Here is a 17,253-nt window from a genome sequence, read left to right as displayed (position 1 = left end):
TCCAACTTATTGAGCAGAAAATACACAATTATGCCATTGATAAAGTCTGCCAGTTACTACATGTTTTAAAGCAAACAAGATTGTTTAGGCCAAAACCACTTAATTACTTTAATCAAATTCCAAGTCACGCAAAGACTAAATGTCACAGCATTATCGGAATACAAATCCCCTATTGATGGGGAAAGAAGTATGGGGTCAAGTTCCTGTATGAAGTTAATGGCAGGGTGTATCAATCAGTGGAGGTTAAGTGGTGAGATGAGAGACAGCCTGGTGGGAGACTGATAAGGACTGGCCCCAGGCATGATCCGTTCTTGACGACAGGAAACAGGGGCGCCACTCCACCAGGGGAGACACACAGGAAGTGATCCTGGCTGACGCTCAGAGCGCTTAGTGCCATAACATCCCTCAGATTATCTGAGATCACTTCTTCTCAATGGCGGTAATTCATAATTGCGCGGCGTGCAAAGTAAACAATTTTGTTCATTGCATACTTTTCGGACTAGTCTAATTCCAAACAGATGATTCGACAACCTCAAGCCTTTTCAACTAAATGCTTATAAATGAGAATATGACATGACTTTTTGCAGGCCCTGAATGAAGTTTGCTGTCTACTGTACTGTGTTTTGTCAGGATAACTTTATATGATACTAGTAAATGGTTCATAATTCATACACAGAGAGCATTCCTGTTTGGTATGATCATGGCTCTTTATGTGTCCTCACATCCCCCTTACCTGGTCCTGAGGGGGCTGATCCCTGTGTAGTAGTTGTGCATGTTGTGGTAGAACACACCCACAATGGTGGTTTGGGCTAAAAGGGAAAGAGGGAGAGAGAGGGGGGGTGGGGTTAAGGAGGGGGGAGGGAAGGAGAGGAGAGAGGGGTCAAAGGTGGAACACAGACCCACAGCATGGCTGAGAATGTGATGAGGCGCTGCTAAAATGCTCACAGGGAGTGGAACTTAATTAACATGGCCTTGCTGCCGCAGGTTGGCATTCCCTGACTAATGGGAGAGCTGTATGCTCACACACGGGTGAGACGGAGGGTTACCACGGACCACATGTGTGTTGGGAAATGATGCAAGTCACAGTGCCATGACTGAAACAGTACAGCAAGAGGCCTGTGGCCTGCTCCTATGTACTACCCCCTACCACCCAGTCCCACCTACAGTACAACGTGGTAAACAATAACAACTAGAGAGGGATGTGAAGTACTTGAGGGTGAAAGAACCCCCCTTTTCATTAAATCAAATCCACCTCACTGAGTAAGAAGGTATTGAAAATACATAGGCCCATATTTGCATTCTAAATAGTAGGCATGCGAAAATATAAAGTTTAATAGTATGTCAAATTTAGAAAATTGCATATGCTTTAAATGCCAGGATGTTATACTCATTTCAGCTTTTCATGTAGTAGAATTCGCTGCACACTTTTGAAGAAGAGAATTGTCTATCCAGACGTGTGTTTGACAACAGCTGATGATCAGCTGATAATGAGACAAGGGGAGGTGCTATAAACAAATGAACGAATGTCGGGAAGCAACGCAATTGCGCATTAGATGAGGCATTCTCAGAATGGGGGAGCCTAGTATGTTGATATTTTGTACTAAACAGAACATTCTAAATAGTATGTAGTTCGATTAGAACACATATCATTTAATGTTGTAGGCAAGATAGATTTCAGACACGGCCATTGTATATGAAGGTAACCATTAAGTCAAGGTTTTTAATGTAATGCTCTTTGTATGTAATGTGTGTAATGCCCCTTACCAGACCCTTTGAGAGATCAGCTGGTGGCCAGTTTGCCTATAGACATAATACATCTACAACTTGTTATTAATACTTGGAAGTATCTCAGTCCAAGTGGAAAAAAATGTACTTTTTCTGCACTTAATTGGCTTATAAAGGCTCCACTTGGTGTCTTTAATACAGTATACCATGTGTCAGGATGCACAATGTTACATTAACTCAATCAAGGAGCTTAGGTTGTCAGCAGTAACATTTATATTCCATTTCTGATAATGGTGCTTTAATAGATTATTTAAATTATTGTTTTAAATGTTAGTGTAGCAACACAGTGCGTTTGGGGGCCAGGTGGAGCCAAGTGGATCTGACCCGAACACAAGTCAAACAAACACAGTTTTAACACTGCCATAATTACTGCCTAACCAGCACTCACAGCACAGATAAGAGTGAGTTAAGCAAATAAATGAGTTCACTGTGAGTTGAGGGATTTCTTTTTAATGGACAGTAAAGTGAATGACAAGTCTCCTTCTCTCTGACTCTCTCTGGTGTGTCTAAAGTAGTCACTGATACATCTAGTCATAAAAGTCACACAGTACTGTAGCTGTACTCCTGTACTTTAAAGCATCACGAGCAGTCCCACGATGGCTCTCTCACACACTATCTTCTGTGTTAAAGACCTTTAATCCTATCATCATAAAAAACTACAGCCCAATAACAAGGGCTTCCCAGCTGGGCAACTTTCTCTTGGCAGAAACAGTGTGCAGATCTAATGAGAAGTATTTATTAAATTCAATCCAAGGAAGCTGTGTGCTGAGGAGGAGTAAGAGCCGGACACAAAAGAAAGATGAGCCTATGCTATATTCTAGCAGTGTAATATGCAAGACTAAATAGGAATTACTTTGAGAGAGTAAGTATGTAAATGTATTGTATGTTCGTAGAAAAATAGTGGAAAGGGATGTAGGGAACTCACACTGCATGGTGAATGCCTCGCCAGGCACTGAGATGTAGTTCTTTCCTTGTGTGGGGAAGCGGTAGAGTGGAAGATTGTAGTTCTGTGGGATCTTCATTAGAGAGTAATCTGTTCGGGTCAGAGGTTAGAAACAGAGAGGGACTACTGCGAGTGGTTAACTAACTCCAACACCAGGCCTGGAGGGTTCTGACTGGGAGCCAAAGGCACAGTGTTATCTAGTGGTGATGATGATTTATGTGCAGATCAAAGATTTGACTTAGCCCCTGGGAGAGAGACGATGCAAGCTTGTCTACAGGCAAACAAAAATATTGTGCACAAATGGGGTCTGTTGAAAGGACCATGGTTATCTAAGCTTTTGGGGAACCCAGGAAATGCAAACTTGTAGTGTATTCAAGGGTTTAAAAACACTTCTAAAGTTTGTAACTTCCACTTTAAAATGTCAGACTTGATTTACCATAACAAATGTAACATCCCATACACAAATGTGTAATTAATAATACTCCACAAAACAATTCACATTTCCTGTTGCTACAGGATTCTTTTCCTGCTGTAGCATACTGGCTCAAATTAAGATCCTAAATCTGTAGGGTCTCTAACACTCTGTTTACAGTTAGACACTACAGTGTGTCAGTACAGTACAGTCAGAACTGGAGAGAGTTGAGTCACCATGGTACTGACCTGCTACAAAGGACTTTCCTCCCAGTGAGATGAGAGAGTGAGGGCTGGGGCTGGACTCCAGGCTGGACACCATCTGGACCATCACTTTATCCACTGTCTCAATCAGCCCACTGACCACAGGGGTGGACTCCTGCTCCGAACGGTCCAGTAACAACATTCACACTCACAGAGATACACTGACAGCTTACTGTATTTTGTTTTGGTTTTGAGAGTTGGTAAATTACAATTGATATAGACCATAAAACCAAAAAGTTACTGTGCATGCTTTAAGAGTGTTATCAGCTGGGAGTGGGACTATATATACACAGAGGTGGGACCAAGTCACTGTTATTCGAGTCACATGCAAGTCTCACGTCACAAGGTCTGAGTCTCAAGTCGAGTCCCAAATAGAATGGGTTGAGTCTCGAGTCAAGTACAAGTCGTGCATTCTAAGAGCAAGACAAGTCAAGCCGAGTCACATATACAGTGTAATAGATCTTTAGATGGTTATTCATATGTCTGTGTGTAATGAACACAAGGGAGACAGAGAGCTGGTTTCAAGCGCAGGGCGCAGCAGGTGTTTAATGTAAAGGACCACAGGAGGAGGCAGGTAGCTGGGTCCAGGGGCAGGCTGCAGGTCAAACACAGGGGGTCCAAAAGGCAACAGTACAGGCAGGGAAAAGCCTAGTAACATCGTCCGGGAGATCAGGCAATAGGTAGATAACAGGAAATCCGGTACAGGCAGGGAATAGGCAAAAGGCGTAGTTAGTGAGGTAGGCAAAAACTATCACACACGGGAGACGTAATGACGGGAAAAACAGAGCTTGGAAGAGAAGTGTGTCAAAAGCAAACAACACCTCAAAAAGATGGGGTGCAAAGAACTGAACTAAATAGTGTGTGATAATGACATATTGGTGTGTGAACAGGTGATCAGAATTCGGGTGATTGGGAATCTGGAGAGTGAGCTGCATTCAGGGGATTTACATGTCTGAGAGTGTGAGCTGGAAAGTGGGCTGGAGAATTAGCTGCATTCAGGGGATTTAAGTGTCTGAGAGTGTGAGCTGGAAAGTGGGCTGGAGAATTAGCTGCATTCAGGGGATCTATGTGTCTGAGAGTGTGAGTTGGAAGCAGACGTTGCACTGGGAAGTTAGATATTTAAAAGAGTTAATTTTAAGTGAAAAAAGTTCTATCTGCATAAACACATTTGAACTTGGTGCTATAAGGTTCTCTCTGCAATCCAATCACAAGCCTGAACAATATAGATGGACCAATCAGAACACGTCTTTTCCATCTCCCTCTTAGTATGGTCTAGGCTAGTCTAGTCAGCAATAAATAATGGCACTCAGGCAACAACAAAAAAACACTGTCAGAAAGCTTAAAGTAAATGATTGTTGTTCAGTAATGACAGTAATTGATGATCTTAATTCATTTCATAATGCATTTGATGAAGAGTACTGACTATCTTGGTAGTGATATTTTATATAATTGATGTATTCAAATGGCTGCAGTCTTCTTAAAAACGGAACATTTCTAATTCAGAAGTGTCAGATAGAACCTTTCAGAACATTCCAGAGCCATAAGATACAAATGATTTACACATGTCTCAGGATTTTGATACTCTGTACTTTAGATACTTTTAAGGTGAGGACCTCAACGGATTATGAAAGAACAATTCTCTACAAAACAGTTCTGAGATCTGGTATGTGAAATCTTTGATGCTCAATATCTCAGAACTATGCTTTGCGTAGATATAACCTTATAGTCGCAAGGTCACGAAACCTTAGTTTATTTATTAAGGTTATCAGACAGCCCTTTTCATTATTTAGTCTACAACACATTTTGATGATGTAATAATACATTTTAAAAACAAATTCCAAATGCAAGTTTCATGAGTAAATGATATATTTCAAGCAATTTTGACATACCAAAAGACCAGTCGGCCTATGCCAGTAATTGTTGCTTGTTGCCACCAATGTGAAGGAGCCAAAACTTGAACTTTGCTGGAGTATTGAAACACATCATCTTGAGATGTTTTGAAAAATGACATGGTATGTTGTAACACCACTTAATCAAGTGTTCTGCAACACCTTGCCAGGGACTGGGAGCCCTACCAGAAAAGGTTGACAATACAATTTTGGTGTTTCGAGCTCTGTTTAGTGCAGAATTATACACCTTCTCTTTTGGTGTTGTTTCCTCTCGCTAAATCTCCTAAACACGATTATGGTGTTTAAAATCCTGTCTAGTTCAGAATTAGATCATTTCTTATTTTAATGTTCGACATTGATTTATGTATCTGATCGTTTGCCAGTTTAACCCATTTTAGCAGGCATTGTTGAGCACAGTGCTCAATCCGTCAGCAGTAATTAGAGGTTTGACAGTAAACATTGCAGGATACTGTATTTACCTCTACCATTAAAAGTTGGAAATGTGGGAATGGGTCGTCTCATCATTGAATGTCATTTTGCCTGATGGTTTTGAAAGCTGTTCATCATGATCCATTACAACTCATGGCATAACATGGTGCTTAATACTAACACTAATACCGGCCGATAGGTAGCCTAGCGGTTAGAGTGTTGGGTCAGTAACTGAAAGGTCGCCGGTTTGAATTCCTGAGCCGACAAGTTGAAACATCTGTTGATGTGCCCTTGAAGGCACTTAACCCAAATTTTCTCCAGGGGTACGACCCTGTAAAACGACACATTTCACTGCAGCTATCCAGGTGTCTGTAACAATAGTTTTTTTTTTACATAGAACTATACATGCTTCTTTCTTCAAATATGCATATACAACATTGTGTAAAATAATCATGAAGTCAGAAATGTTTTAATTACTCACAATCCTGTCAAAATTGAGCTATGTGGTAAAATAGGAAGTGCAAGGAGATTAAAACCAGACTTCCAATGAGATCAGTAACAACATTTTTCTCAATCTTTGCTTATCCTTATAAAATATATTTACATTTTGAGCAAAATGTTATGTTGGATTTATTCCCCCCAAAAATGGGTCAAATTAAATTAACAAATAATTGAAATGACTTGCATTAATTTAATTAATTTGAAAACTGTTTTCTGCCCCTCCCAAAAGATAGAATTTGTAGATAATTGGCCCTCTTTCTGGGACTCACCCACAAACAGGACCAAGCCTGACCTGCTGAGGAGTGACGGACTCCATCCTAGCTGGAGGGGTGCTCTCATCTTATCTACCAACATAGACAGGGCTCTAACTCCTCTAGCTCCACAATGAAATAGGGTGCAGGCCAGGCAGCAGGCTGTTAGCCAGCCTGCCAGCATAGTGGAGTCTGCCACTAGCACAGTCAGTGTAGTCAGCTCAGCTATCACCATTGAGACCGTGTCTGTGCCTCGACCTAGGTTGGGCAAAACTAAACATGGCGGTGTTCGCCTTAGCAATCTCACTAGGATAAAGACCACCTCCATTCCTGTCATTACTGAAAGAGATCATGATACCTCACATCTCAAAATAGGGCTACTTAATGTTAGATCCCTTACTTCAAAGGCAATTATAGTCAATGAACTAATCACTGATCATAATCTTGATGTGATTGGCCTGACTGAAACATGGCTTAAGCCTGATGAATTTACTGTTTTAAATGAGGCCTCACCTCCTGGCTACACTAGTGACCATATCCCCCGTGCATCCCGCAAAGGCGGAGGTGTTGCTAACATTTACGATAGCAAACTTCAATTTACAAAAAAAAAAATGACGTTTTCGTCTTTTGAGCTTCTAGTCATGAAATCTATGCAGCCTACTCAATCACTTTTTATAGCTACTGTTTACAGGCCTCCTGGGCCATATACAGCGTTTCTCACTGAGTTCCCTGAATTCCTATCGGACCTTGTAGTCATAGCAGATAATATTCTAATCTTTGGTGACTTTAATATTCACATGGAAAAGTCCACAGACCCACTCCAAAAGGCTTTCGGAGCCATCATCGACTCAGTGGGTTTTGTCCAACATGTCTCTGGACCCACTCACTGTCACAGTCATACGCTGGACCTAGTTTTGTCCCATGGAATAAATGTTGTGGATCTTAATGTTTTTCCTCATAATCCTGGACTATCGGACCACCATTTTATTACGTTTGCAATTGCAACAAATAATCTGCTCAGACCCCAACCAAGGAACATCAAAAGTCGTGCTATAAATTCACAGACAACACAAAGATTCCTTGATGCCCTTCCAGACTCCCTCTGCCTACCCAAGGACGCCAGAGGACAAAAATCAGTTAACCACCTAACTGAGGATCTCAATTTAACCTTGCGTAATACCCTAGATGCAGTTGCACCCCTAAAAACTCAAAACAAATCTCATAAGAAACTAGCTCCCTGGTACACAGAAAATACCCGAGCTCTGAAGCAAGCTTCCAGAAAATTGGAACGGAAATGGCGCCACACCAAACTGGAAGTCTTCCGACTAGCTTGGAAGGACGGTACCGTGCAGTACCGAAGAGCCCTTACTGCTGCTCGATCATCCTATTTTTCTAACTTAATTGAGGAAAATAAGAACAATCCGAAATTCCTTTTTGATACTGTCGCAAAGCTAACTAAAAAGCAGCATTCCCCAAGAGAGGATGACTTTCACTTTAGCAGTGATAAATTCATGAACTTCTTTGAGGAAAAGATTATGATTATTAGAAAGCAAATTACGGACTCCTCTTTAAACCTGCGTATTCCTCCAAACCTCAGTTGTCCTGAGTCTGCACAACTCTGCCAGGACCTAGGATCAAGAGAGACGCTCAAGTGTTTTAGTACTATATCTCTTGACACAATGATGAAAATAATCATGGCCTCTAAACCTTCAAGCTGCATACTGGACCCTATTCCAACTAAACTACTGAAAGAGCTGCGTCCTGTGCTTGGCCCTCCTATGTTGAACATAATAAACGGCTCTCTATCCACTGGATGTGTACCAAACTCACTAAAAGTGGCAGTAATAAAGCCTCTCTTGAAAAAGCCAAACCTTGACCCAGAAAATATAAAAACTATCGGCCTATATCGAATCTTCCATTCCTCTCAAAAATTTTAGAGAGGGCTGTTGCGCAGCAACTCACTGCCTTCCTGAAGACAAACAATGTATACAAAATGCTTCAGTCTGGTTTTAGACCCCATCATAGCACTGAGACGGCACTTGTGAAGGTGGTAAATGACATTTTAATGGCATCGGACCGAGGCTCTGCATCTGTCCTCGTGCTCCTAGACCTTAGTGCTGCTTTTGATACCATCGATCACCACATTCTTTTGGAGAGATTGGAAACCCAAATTGGTCTACACGGACATGTTCTGGCCTGGTTTAGATCTTATCTGTCGGAAAGATATCAGTTTGTCTCTGTGAATGGTTTGTCCTCTGACAAATCAACTGTAAATTTCGGTGTTCCTCAAGGTTCCGTTTTAGGACCACTATTGTTTTCACTATATATTTTACCTCTTGGGGATGTTATTCAAAAACATAATGTAAACTTTCACTGCTATGCGGATGACACACAGCTGTACATTTCAATGAAACATGGTGAAGCCCCAAAATTGCCCTCGCTAGAAGCATGTGTTTCAGACATAAGGAAGTGGATGGCTGCAAACTTTCTACTATTAAACTCAGACAAAACAGAGATGCTTGTTCTAGGTCCCAAGAAACAAAGAGATCTTCTGTTGAATCTGACAATTAATCTTAATGGTTGTACAGTCGTCTCAAATAAAACTGTGAAGGACCTCGGCGTTACTCTGGACCCTGATCTCTCTTTTGAAGAACATATCAAGACCATTTCGAGGACAGCTTTTTTCCATCTACGTAACATTGCAAAAATCAGAAACTTTCTGTCCAAAAATGATGCAGAAAAATTAATCCATGCTTTTGTCACTTCTAGGTTAGACTACTGCAATGCTCTATTTTCCGGCTACCCGGATAAAGCACTAAATAAACTTCAGTTAGTGCTAAATACGGCTGCTAGAATCCTGACTAGAACCAAAAAATGTTATCATATTACTCCAGTGCTAGCCTCTCTACACTGGCTTCCTTTCAAAGCAAGGGCTGATTTCAAGGTTTTACTGCTAACCTACAAAGCATTACATGGGCTTGCTCCTACCTATCTCTCTGATTTGGTCCTGCCGTACATACCTACACGTACGCTACGGTCACAAGACGCAGGCCTCCTAATTGTCCCTAGAATTTCTAAGCAAACAGCTGGAGGCAGGGCTTTCTCCTATAGAGCTCCATTTTTATGGAACGGTCTGCCTACCCATGTCAGAGACGCAAACTCGGTCTCAACCTTTAAGTCTTTACTGAAGACTCATCTCTTCAGTGGGTCATATGATTGAGTGTAGTCTGGCCCAGGAGTGGGAAGGTGAACGGAAAGGCTCTGGAGCAACGAACCGCCCTTGCTGTCTCTGCCTGGCCGGTTCCCCTCTTTCCACTGGGATTCTCTGCCTCTAACCCTATTACAGGGGCTGAGTCACTGGCTTACTGGGGCTCTCTCATGCTGTCCCTGGAGGGGCTGCGTCACCTGAGTGGGTTGATTCACTGTTGTGGCCATCCTGTCTGGGTTGGCGCCCCCCCCCCCCTTGGGTTGTGCCGTGGCTGAGATCTTTGTGGGCTATACTCAGCCTTGTCTCAGGATGGTAAGTTGGTGGTTGAAGATATCCCTCTAGTGGTGTGGGGGCTGTGCTTTGGCAAAGTGGGTGGGGTTATATCCTTCCTGTTTGGCCCTGTCCGGGGGTGTCCTCGGATGGGGCCACAGTGTCTCCTGACCCCTCCTGTCTCAGCCTCCAGTATTTATGCTGCAGTAGTTTATGTGTCGGGGGGCTGGGGTCAGTTTGTTATATCTGGAGTACTTCTCCTGTCCTATTCGGTGTCCTGTGTGAATCTAAGTGTGCGTTCTCTAATTCTCTCCTTCTCTCTTTCTCTCGGAGGACCTGAGCCCTAGGACCATGCCCCAGGACCACCTGACATGATGACTCCTTGCTGTCCCCAGTCCACCTGGCCATGCTGCTGTTCCAGTTTCAACTGACCTGAGCCCTAGGACCATGCCCCAGGACTACCTGACATGATGACTCCTTGCTGTCCCCAGTCCACCTGGCCATGCTGCTGTTCCAGTTTCAACTTCCACCTGACTGTGCTGCTGCTCCAGTTTCAACTGTTCTGCCTTATTATTATTCGACCATGCTGGTCATTTATGAACATTTGAACATCTTGGCCATGTTCTGTTATAATCTCCACCCGGCACAGCCAGAAGAGGACTGGCCACCCCACATAGCCTGGTTCCTCTCTAGGTTTCTTCCTAGGTTTTGGCCTTTCTAGGGAGTTTTTCCTAGCCACCGTGCTTCTACCCCTGCATTGCTTGCTGTTTGGGGTTTTAGGCTGGGTTTCTGTACAGCACTTTGAGATATCAGCTGATGTACGAAGGGCTATATAAATACATTTGATTTGATTTGATTAGGTTTACAGTATGTTATTTTTATTAAAAAAATATATATATTTCAATTCACCACAGAATATTTTTTTACAGTGTGGCTGTGTTGTGGAGTGTAAAATTCCAATGAAATTCCAATGAAATGTCGTCGTACCATCTTACTAAGTCGGGGGTTCAATTCCCGCTTTCAACTGTCCCACTTCCACTCCTTCTCTGACTCCTCCTGTTTCTAAAAATCAATATTTAGGCAAAAAAACATTTGCAGTTCTCCATTTGAGAACTTCTATTTGAATACTTCTATTCTGTTTTTAAAACTTTCTGTGTATCATAACACTGACATTGGGTTTAAATTCAAACACTCTGCAAACACCAGATCTCAGCTTAGGTGCACTACTTCTCATAGTTTCATTACACAATCATAGTGTTTTGAGTCTTTTTTTTTACAGTGTATAGCTAGCTGTACAGCAAATCAGCAATTTGTTCGCTAGTTCAGTGGTTCTCAAACATTTTGACCCGCAATCCCAAAAAGGAGTGGTTCAATGCTTGCGACCCCCGCACACGTGCACAATCGCTGAGCAAATGTAGCCTGTCATTACAGCCATAAACAGTGATACATTTTCAAAGTGCAAGATAAAGAAATAAAGTGTGTTTTACACCTGCATTTTGAGCTGAAAGTCATTCATGTTAGCAGTGAATATCAACTAGGGATATCATCAGACCCAGCTCGAGGATGACATGCCTGAGGGAGCATTTTAAATCAATGGGGGGGGGGGGGCACAACTAGTATTGCTTTGGAGCCCTAATAAAACAAGGTAGATTGGTCATACAGTTGTTCAAATGTATGAAAATGTATCTGAAATGTAGCCGTACACATCAATAACCATTGTTTTATATAATAACACAAGAAAGATATGTGCCCCAAGAAATACTGTAAACTGTATCCGAAATGCAGAGTAGCTGCCATAGACCTGCACATCATTTGCGCACAGGACAGCTCGACGCAAAGATTCTTACAGGCTTCATAGCTTAAACTTCAATCAGTACAACTATAGGCTACATTTCTGTTGAATTTGTGACATTACGCAATGAGCTTAACCGACAGTAAGCAATATTTTCTGTGGGCGTGTTTCAGAAAAGCTAACTAAATCAAACAAAGTGCATATTTTATATTCATAGCTGATGTGGAATTTCCTACATGACAGCACCCAATTTGAATCTGCCACGAATAAGAGTAAATGCCCATTCAGAGGGCAACACACACACTCACACACACACACACACACACACACACACACACACACACTCACACACACACACGCTACAGGAAGAGAGCAGAGCGATAAAGTAGGCTGTGTCGTTTTCATAGTATTGGCATCACTTTCACAGTAACCTATCACACAATGACTGTAATGCAAATGAATGATAACAGAGTGAACATTTGCCTACTTCTTTTAGTAGGCTACACACGATACTGGCCCTATACTACTGCGACATACAAAATGTACAAAAATGTACGCCTATCTGAAATGCCACCATATACACACCACCTGCCATTTAGCACAGAAGAAAGCATGTGATGTTGAAAAGAAGCCCCATGAAGACTGATAGCCCAAGATGAGCTCATTAAAAAAGCACACACTTTAACCATTGATTCAGGACCATGGACAAAAGGCTACCTACCGCCAGTCAGTGAGATGAAATGATGCAATACCAATTTCAGCATCCCCGAAGTGAACAACAAGGACCATAGCAAAAAGCTTTGGAGCACCTTAAATTAAATTTGGGGCAAAAAGGCAAACTCAGCTCCATCAGTCATTGAGCCAGATGGCTCATTCATCATAAAACACACTGACATTGCCAATTACTTTAATGACTTTTTTCATTGGCAAGATTAGCAAACGCTGACACTACACATCCAAGCATAATTATGAAAGACAAGCATTGTAATTTTGAATTCCATAAAGTGAGTGTGGAAGAGGTGAAAAAACTGTTGTCTATCAACAATGACAAGCCACCGTGGTCTGACACCTCGGATGGAAATTTACTGAGGATAACAGAGGATGATATTGCCACTCCTATTTGACATATGTTCAATCTAAGCCTACTAGAAAGTGTGTGCGCTCAGGCCTGGAGGGAAGCAAAATAAATTCCACTACCCAAGAATAGTAAAGACCCCTTTACTGTTTAAAATATCCGACCAATCACCCTGTTACCAACCCTTAGTAAACATTTGGAAAAAAATGTGTTTGATCTGAAACAATGGTATTTTACTGTAAACACATTGACATCAGACTTTCAGCACGCTTATAGGGAAGGACATTTAACAAGCACTGAACTTAAACAAATGACTGATGATTGGATGAGAGAACATTATGATAAAAAGATTGTGGGAGCTGTTTTGTTAGACTTCAGTGCGTCTTTTGACATTATCGATCATGGTTCTGATGGAAAAACATATGTGTTATGGCTTTACACCCCCTGCTATATTGTGGATAAAGAGTTACCAGTCGAATAGAACACAGAGGGTGTTCTTTAATGGAAGCCTCGCCAAAATAATCCAGGTTGAATCAGGAATTCCCCAGGGCAGCTGTGTAGGCCCCTTACATTTTTCAATATTTACTAATGACATGCCACTGGCTTTGAGTAAAGCCAGAGTGCCTATGTTAGCGGATGACTCAACACTATACACGTCAGCTACTACAGCGAGTGAAATCACTGAACTAAAAGCATTGTATTTGGGACAAATCATCCACTAAACCTCAACTAAATATTGTAATAAATCATGTGAAATTGAGCAAGTTGAAATGACTAAACTGCTTGGAGTAACCATGGATTGTAAACTGTCATAGCAAAACACATTGATACAACAATATGTCCATAATAAAGTGCTGCTCTGCCTTCTTAACAACACTATCAACAAGGCAGGTCCTACAGGCCCTAGTTTTTTCGCAGCTGGACTGTTGTTCAGTCGTGTGGTCAGGTGCCACAAAGAGGGACCTCGGAAAATTACAATTGGCTCAGAATAGGGCAGCCCTTAAATGTACACAGAGAGCTAACATCAACGTGGAGGAGAGATTGACTTCATCATTACTTGTTTTTGTAAGAAGTGTTGACATGCTGAATGCACCGAGCTGTCTGTTTAAAAAATTAGCACACAGTTCGGACACCCATGCATACCCCACAAGACACCAAAAGTCTCTTCACAATCCCCAAGTCAAGAACAGACTATGGGAGGTGCAGGGTACTATATAGAGCCATGGTTACCTGAAACTCTATTCCCCATCAGGTAACTGATGCAAGCAGTAGAATCAGAAAAATACTTCTTATGAAACAGCAGGGACTGTGAAGAGACACACATACAGGTATAGACAGACAAACACATGATAAGATACGCACTCTACACACACGTACACGTGGATTTTGTATTGCATATATGTGGTAGTAGAGTAGTGGCCTGAGAGAACACAATGTGTTGTGAAAAGTGTTCTTTTTTTATTGTATATAACTGCCTTAATGTTGCTGGACCCCAGGATCCTTAATAAATACAAATACAAATAGGAGCACCATGCCAGGGCTCACCTCTGTGCACAACCAATAGGCTACATGGGTCAATGTCCCTATACCCATCAAATAACGCAAAGCTGTATATCTATCAATAGCAATTAGACCCCCAAAAGCAAGTCACAGGTAAATTTAACATGCATTGAAGTAAAAAGTGAAGGCCTAAATTACATTCAAAAAACTGCCAAACAACCAGGCATGAGGGAAAAACAATTAATTGAATATTCTGGCATGGTGTCCAGGGCCATAAAGATTGTAGCTTACCATTTAGAAGAGCTGCAGCTTCCTCAATGATGTGTCGCACCTTATGAGAAGTTTCTGACTCCCTTCTCCTTCCTGGTCGAAATGTACTTGTCATGTCCCTCTCAAACGCCAGCTGGACAAGCTGTGCTTTTGGTTGATGTAACATACTGCGTCTGTGTTCACTGAATACGTTCTTCAGAGTGGAGAAGGTCCCAAACGTAGATGCCACCAAATGTTAATCCATGTTTCAGTGCCAACAGTACAGTCAGCACTGCTGACAAAGGCCCGCCATGTCTTTGAAAAACAATGAGTGGGGTCCATTTGTTGTTGTTGGCTGCAGTTGCGATTTCACTTTGCAAGAATTTCCGATTCACAATAAACTCTGCTTCCACTGGTTCAGTTTTGGTTAGATACAACAATGTCTTGGTATTGCTCACATCCCAAACGTTTGGGCTCTTGAGATCAATGGCACACAGAGCTTCCACCCGTTGACTATTTTAATTGTGATGAAATTTCCCCCAGCATGGCATCCTATGAGCTGAAAAACAGTATTTTACACTCCCTTATTATGCTGGTCCACAGTGCTTTACAACTACTGTACACATTGTACTCTGGCAGAGATTTACTCATGAGTCTCAGTCGTTTACTTGGAGCTGGTGTGCTCGTGCCCTCCAGGCATGCCTCCCAAAGCTTTTCAAATTCACATCGCAGGTTTTCAATGCACCCATACGTACAGTGTGGACAAGTTTGGCACCGGTGTGTAGATCAGTAGCTTCAAACTGCAGTAACTTGTTAGGATTGAGGAACCCCAGCTATTTTGTGAGTCATGTTAGAAATAAACTTAAGCTTGGCTCTGTCACTGCTTTGAATAAGCCTGTGGCCTCAAGTCTCACATCTGTGCCATATGTGCAAGTAGATTCGATTTTACTGAGCACAATTTCAAAATGACTGACACTGTGGCGAGATGGCCAGTCCAAGTAATTTCAGTTTTTCCCCAGTGTACTATGCAGTACTATGGGCTCACGAATGGCACAGCGGTCTAAGGCACTGCATCTCAGTGCTACAGGCGTCACTACAGACCCTGTTTTGAACCTGGGCTATTTCACAACTGGCCGTGATTGAGAGTCACATATGGCAGCGCACAATTGGCCCAGTGTCGTCCGGGTTAGGGTTTGGCCCGGGTAGGCCGTCATTGAAAATAAGAATTCGTTCTTAACTGACTTGCCTAGTTAAATAAAACAATTAAATAAAAAGCTACTGTGTGTTTCCTAAAGAAGATAGACATACTGAAAAAGTCCTCTATCAAATCCTCAGATGACATAAGGTGCACCACAACCAAACGCAGACCTTGAACCAGGCACTACAAAAGGCCCGCTTTCTCCCACTGAAAATGTGTATCGGATAAGTGTCAAGACAAACCTGGCTCCTCATCACTAAGGTTGTCATGTGCTAGTGGCAGGGGTAACAGAGGTGCAGGTGTTTGTTGTGATGTTACCCTTGTGCTGGTGCTAGGCCATTGCTCTTCTCCATCTAGTTGGTCAGCAGGCAGTGTAAGGGATGGGTGGGTACTGCATTTGCTTCTAGGCTCCTCAACCTCGGTGGTCGGGCTAGCAGGCTGCTCGGTGAGCTTGGCATCGTCGACATGGTGGTCCCCAGTTTTTGTTGCTCTTGGCAGTGGCCAGCCATTTTCAGATATATATTCTAACCAAAGCTTAGCGAACTAGCTATAATTATTCTGTGTACCACTACCAAAACTTAATGAAGCTAGCTGTAGTTGTCTGCAATAGTGAACCACCTTTTTCCCTCCGTGAGAAAAGACACTGTCAATTTGACCCTGCCCTGTGATCCATGAGCTTCCTAAACAAGGTAATTAAGGTGGTACCTTATGACATTGTATGGCTATATAGGTGCCCAATCAGAATGCCTTTTTGGATTTTAACTACAAAATATTACATTATAAAATGTCCCATTCCTCCCCCTTCCTCAGATCATGAGCACACATCGGCATATGGCCTCCATAACCACGGGAAGTAGGGGTGCTAACGATGCTGCAGCAACCCCTGATAAAATACAAATGGTAGGCTATATGTAGCCTATTAAAATAATATTTTTCCCATTCATTTTCACACTGGCGAACCCCCCAAAACCTTCTCACTGGGCTTGCTCACCTGACCTGCAATGATTGACCGCTTTCTGATCCAATCAGAGAGCTGAGTGTGTGTTTCACTAGCCAATCTATTTTCTTGCAAGTGCCATACCGTCTCTGGCTGCGTGGAGAATAGCCTAAGCCAAGGAGACTCTGTGCCACAAAATTTGTGACAAAATGTTACAAACGCTGTCCAGATAATTTCACGTCATCAGTCTCAAGTCAAAGTTGAGCCTCAAACCTTGAGGCTGCAAGTCAAAGTCAAGTCTCAAGTTATTTTATTTTATATCAAGTCGAGTCTCAATTCATCAAATTTTTGACTCGGAGTCAAACTGAGTCCAAGTCATGTGACTTAAGTCCACACCTCCAGCTTGGTCTCATAGTTAATGTATCTGACACTCAAATTAGTATGCTATGCTGTGTTTGGTACGGTTACATAAAACAGAAAGTTACTTAAGACAAAAAAATTAAAGGAGGGAGACTGGACGGCGTGGATGGGTAGCATATAATGCAAACGTC

At 42.2% G+C, this 17,253-nt stretch overlaps 1 protein-coding gene across 2 annotated transcripts in view; it reads right to left on the bottom strand.

Moving 5' to 3' along the window:
- Window positions 1-17,253, bottom strand: part of LOC115111526 (adhesion G-protein coupled receptor D1-like) — a 74,515-nt gene that overhangs the window by 46,032 nt on the left and 11,230 nt on the right. For both annotated transcript variants that reach the window (XM_029637666.2, XM_065016505.1), the window contains 3 exons: window positions 3,389-3,518; window positions 2,711-2,818; window positions 734-809 (listed from right to left, as the gene is read on the bottom strand). In XM_029637666.2, the coding sequence (XP_029493526.1) occupies window positions 734-809; window positions 2,711-2,818; window positions 3,389-3,518 (314 nt within the window). The remainder of the gene's footprint in view (window positions 1-733; window positions 810-2,710; window positions 2,819-3,388; window positions 3,519-17,253) is intronic.

The sequence above is a fragment of the Oncorhynchus nerka genome, unplaced genomic scaffold (genome assembly GCF_034236695.1).
Source record: "Oncorhynchus nerka isolate Pitt River unplaced genomic scaffold, Oner_Uvic_2.0 unplaced_scaffold_2___fragment_2___debris, whole genome shotgun sequence".
In the NCBI taxonomy this organism is placed as follows: Eukaryota; Metazoa; Chordata; class Actinopteri; order Salmoniformes; family Salmonidae; genus Oncorhynchus; species Oncorhynchus nerka.
This window is presented reverse-complemented; position numbering and strand designations above follow the sequence as displayed.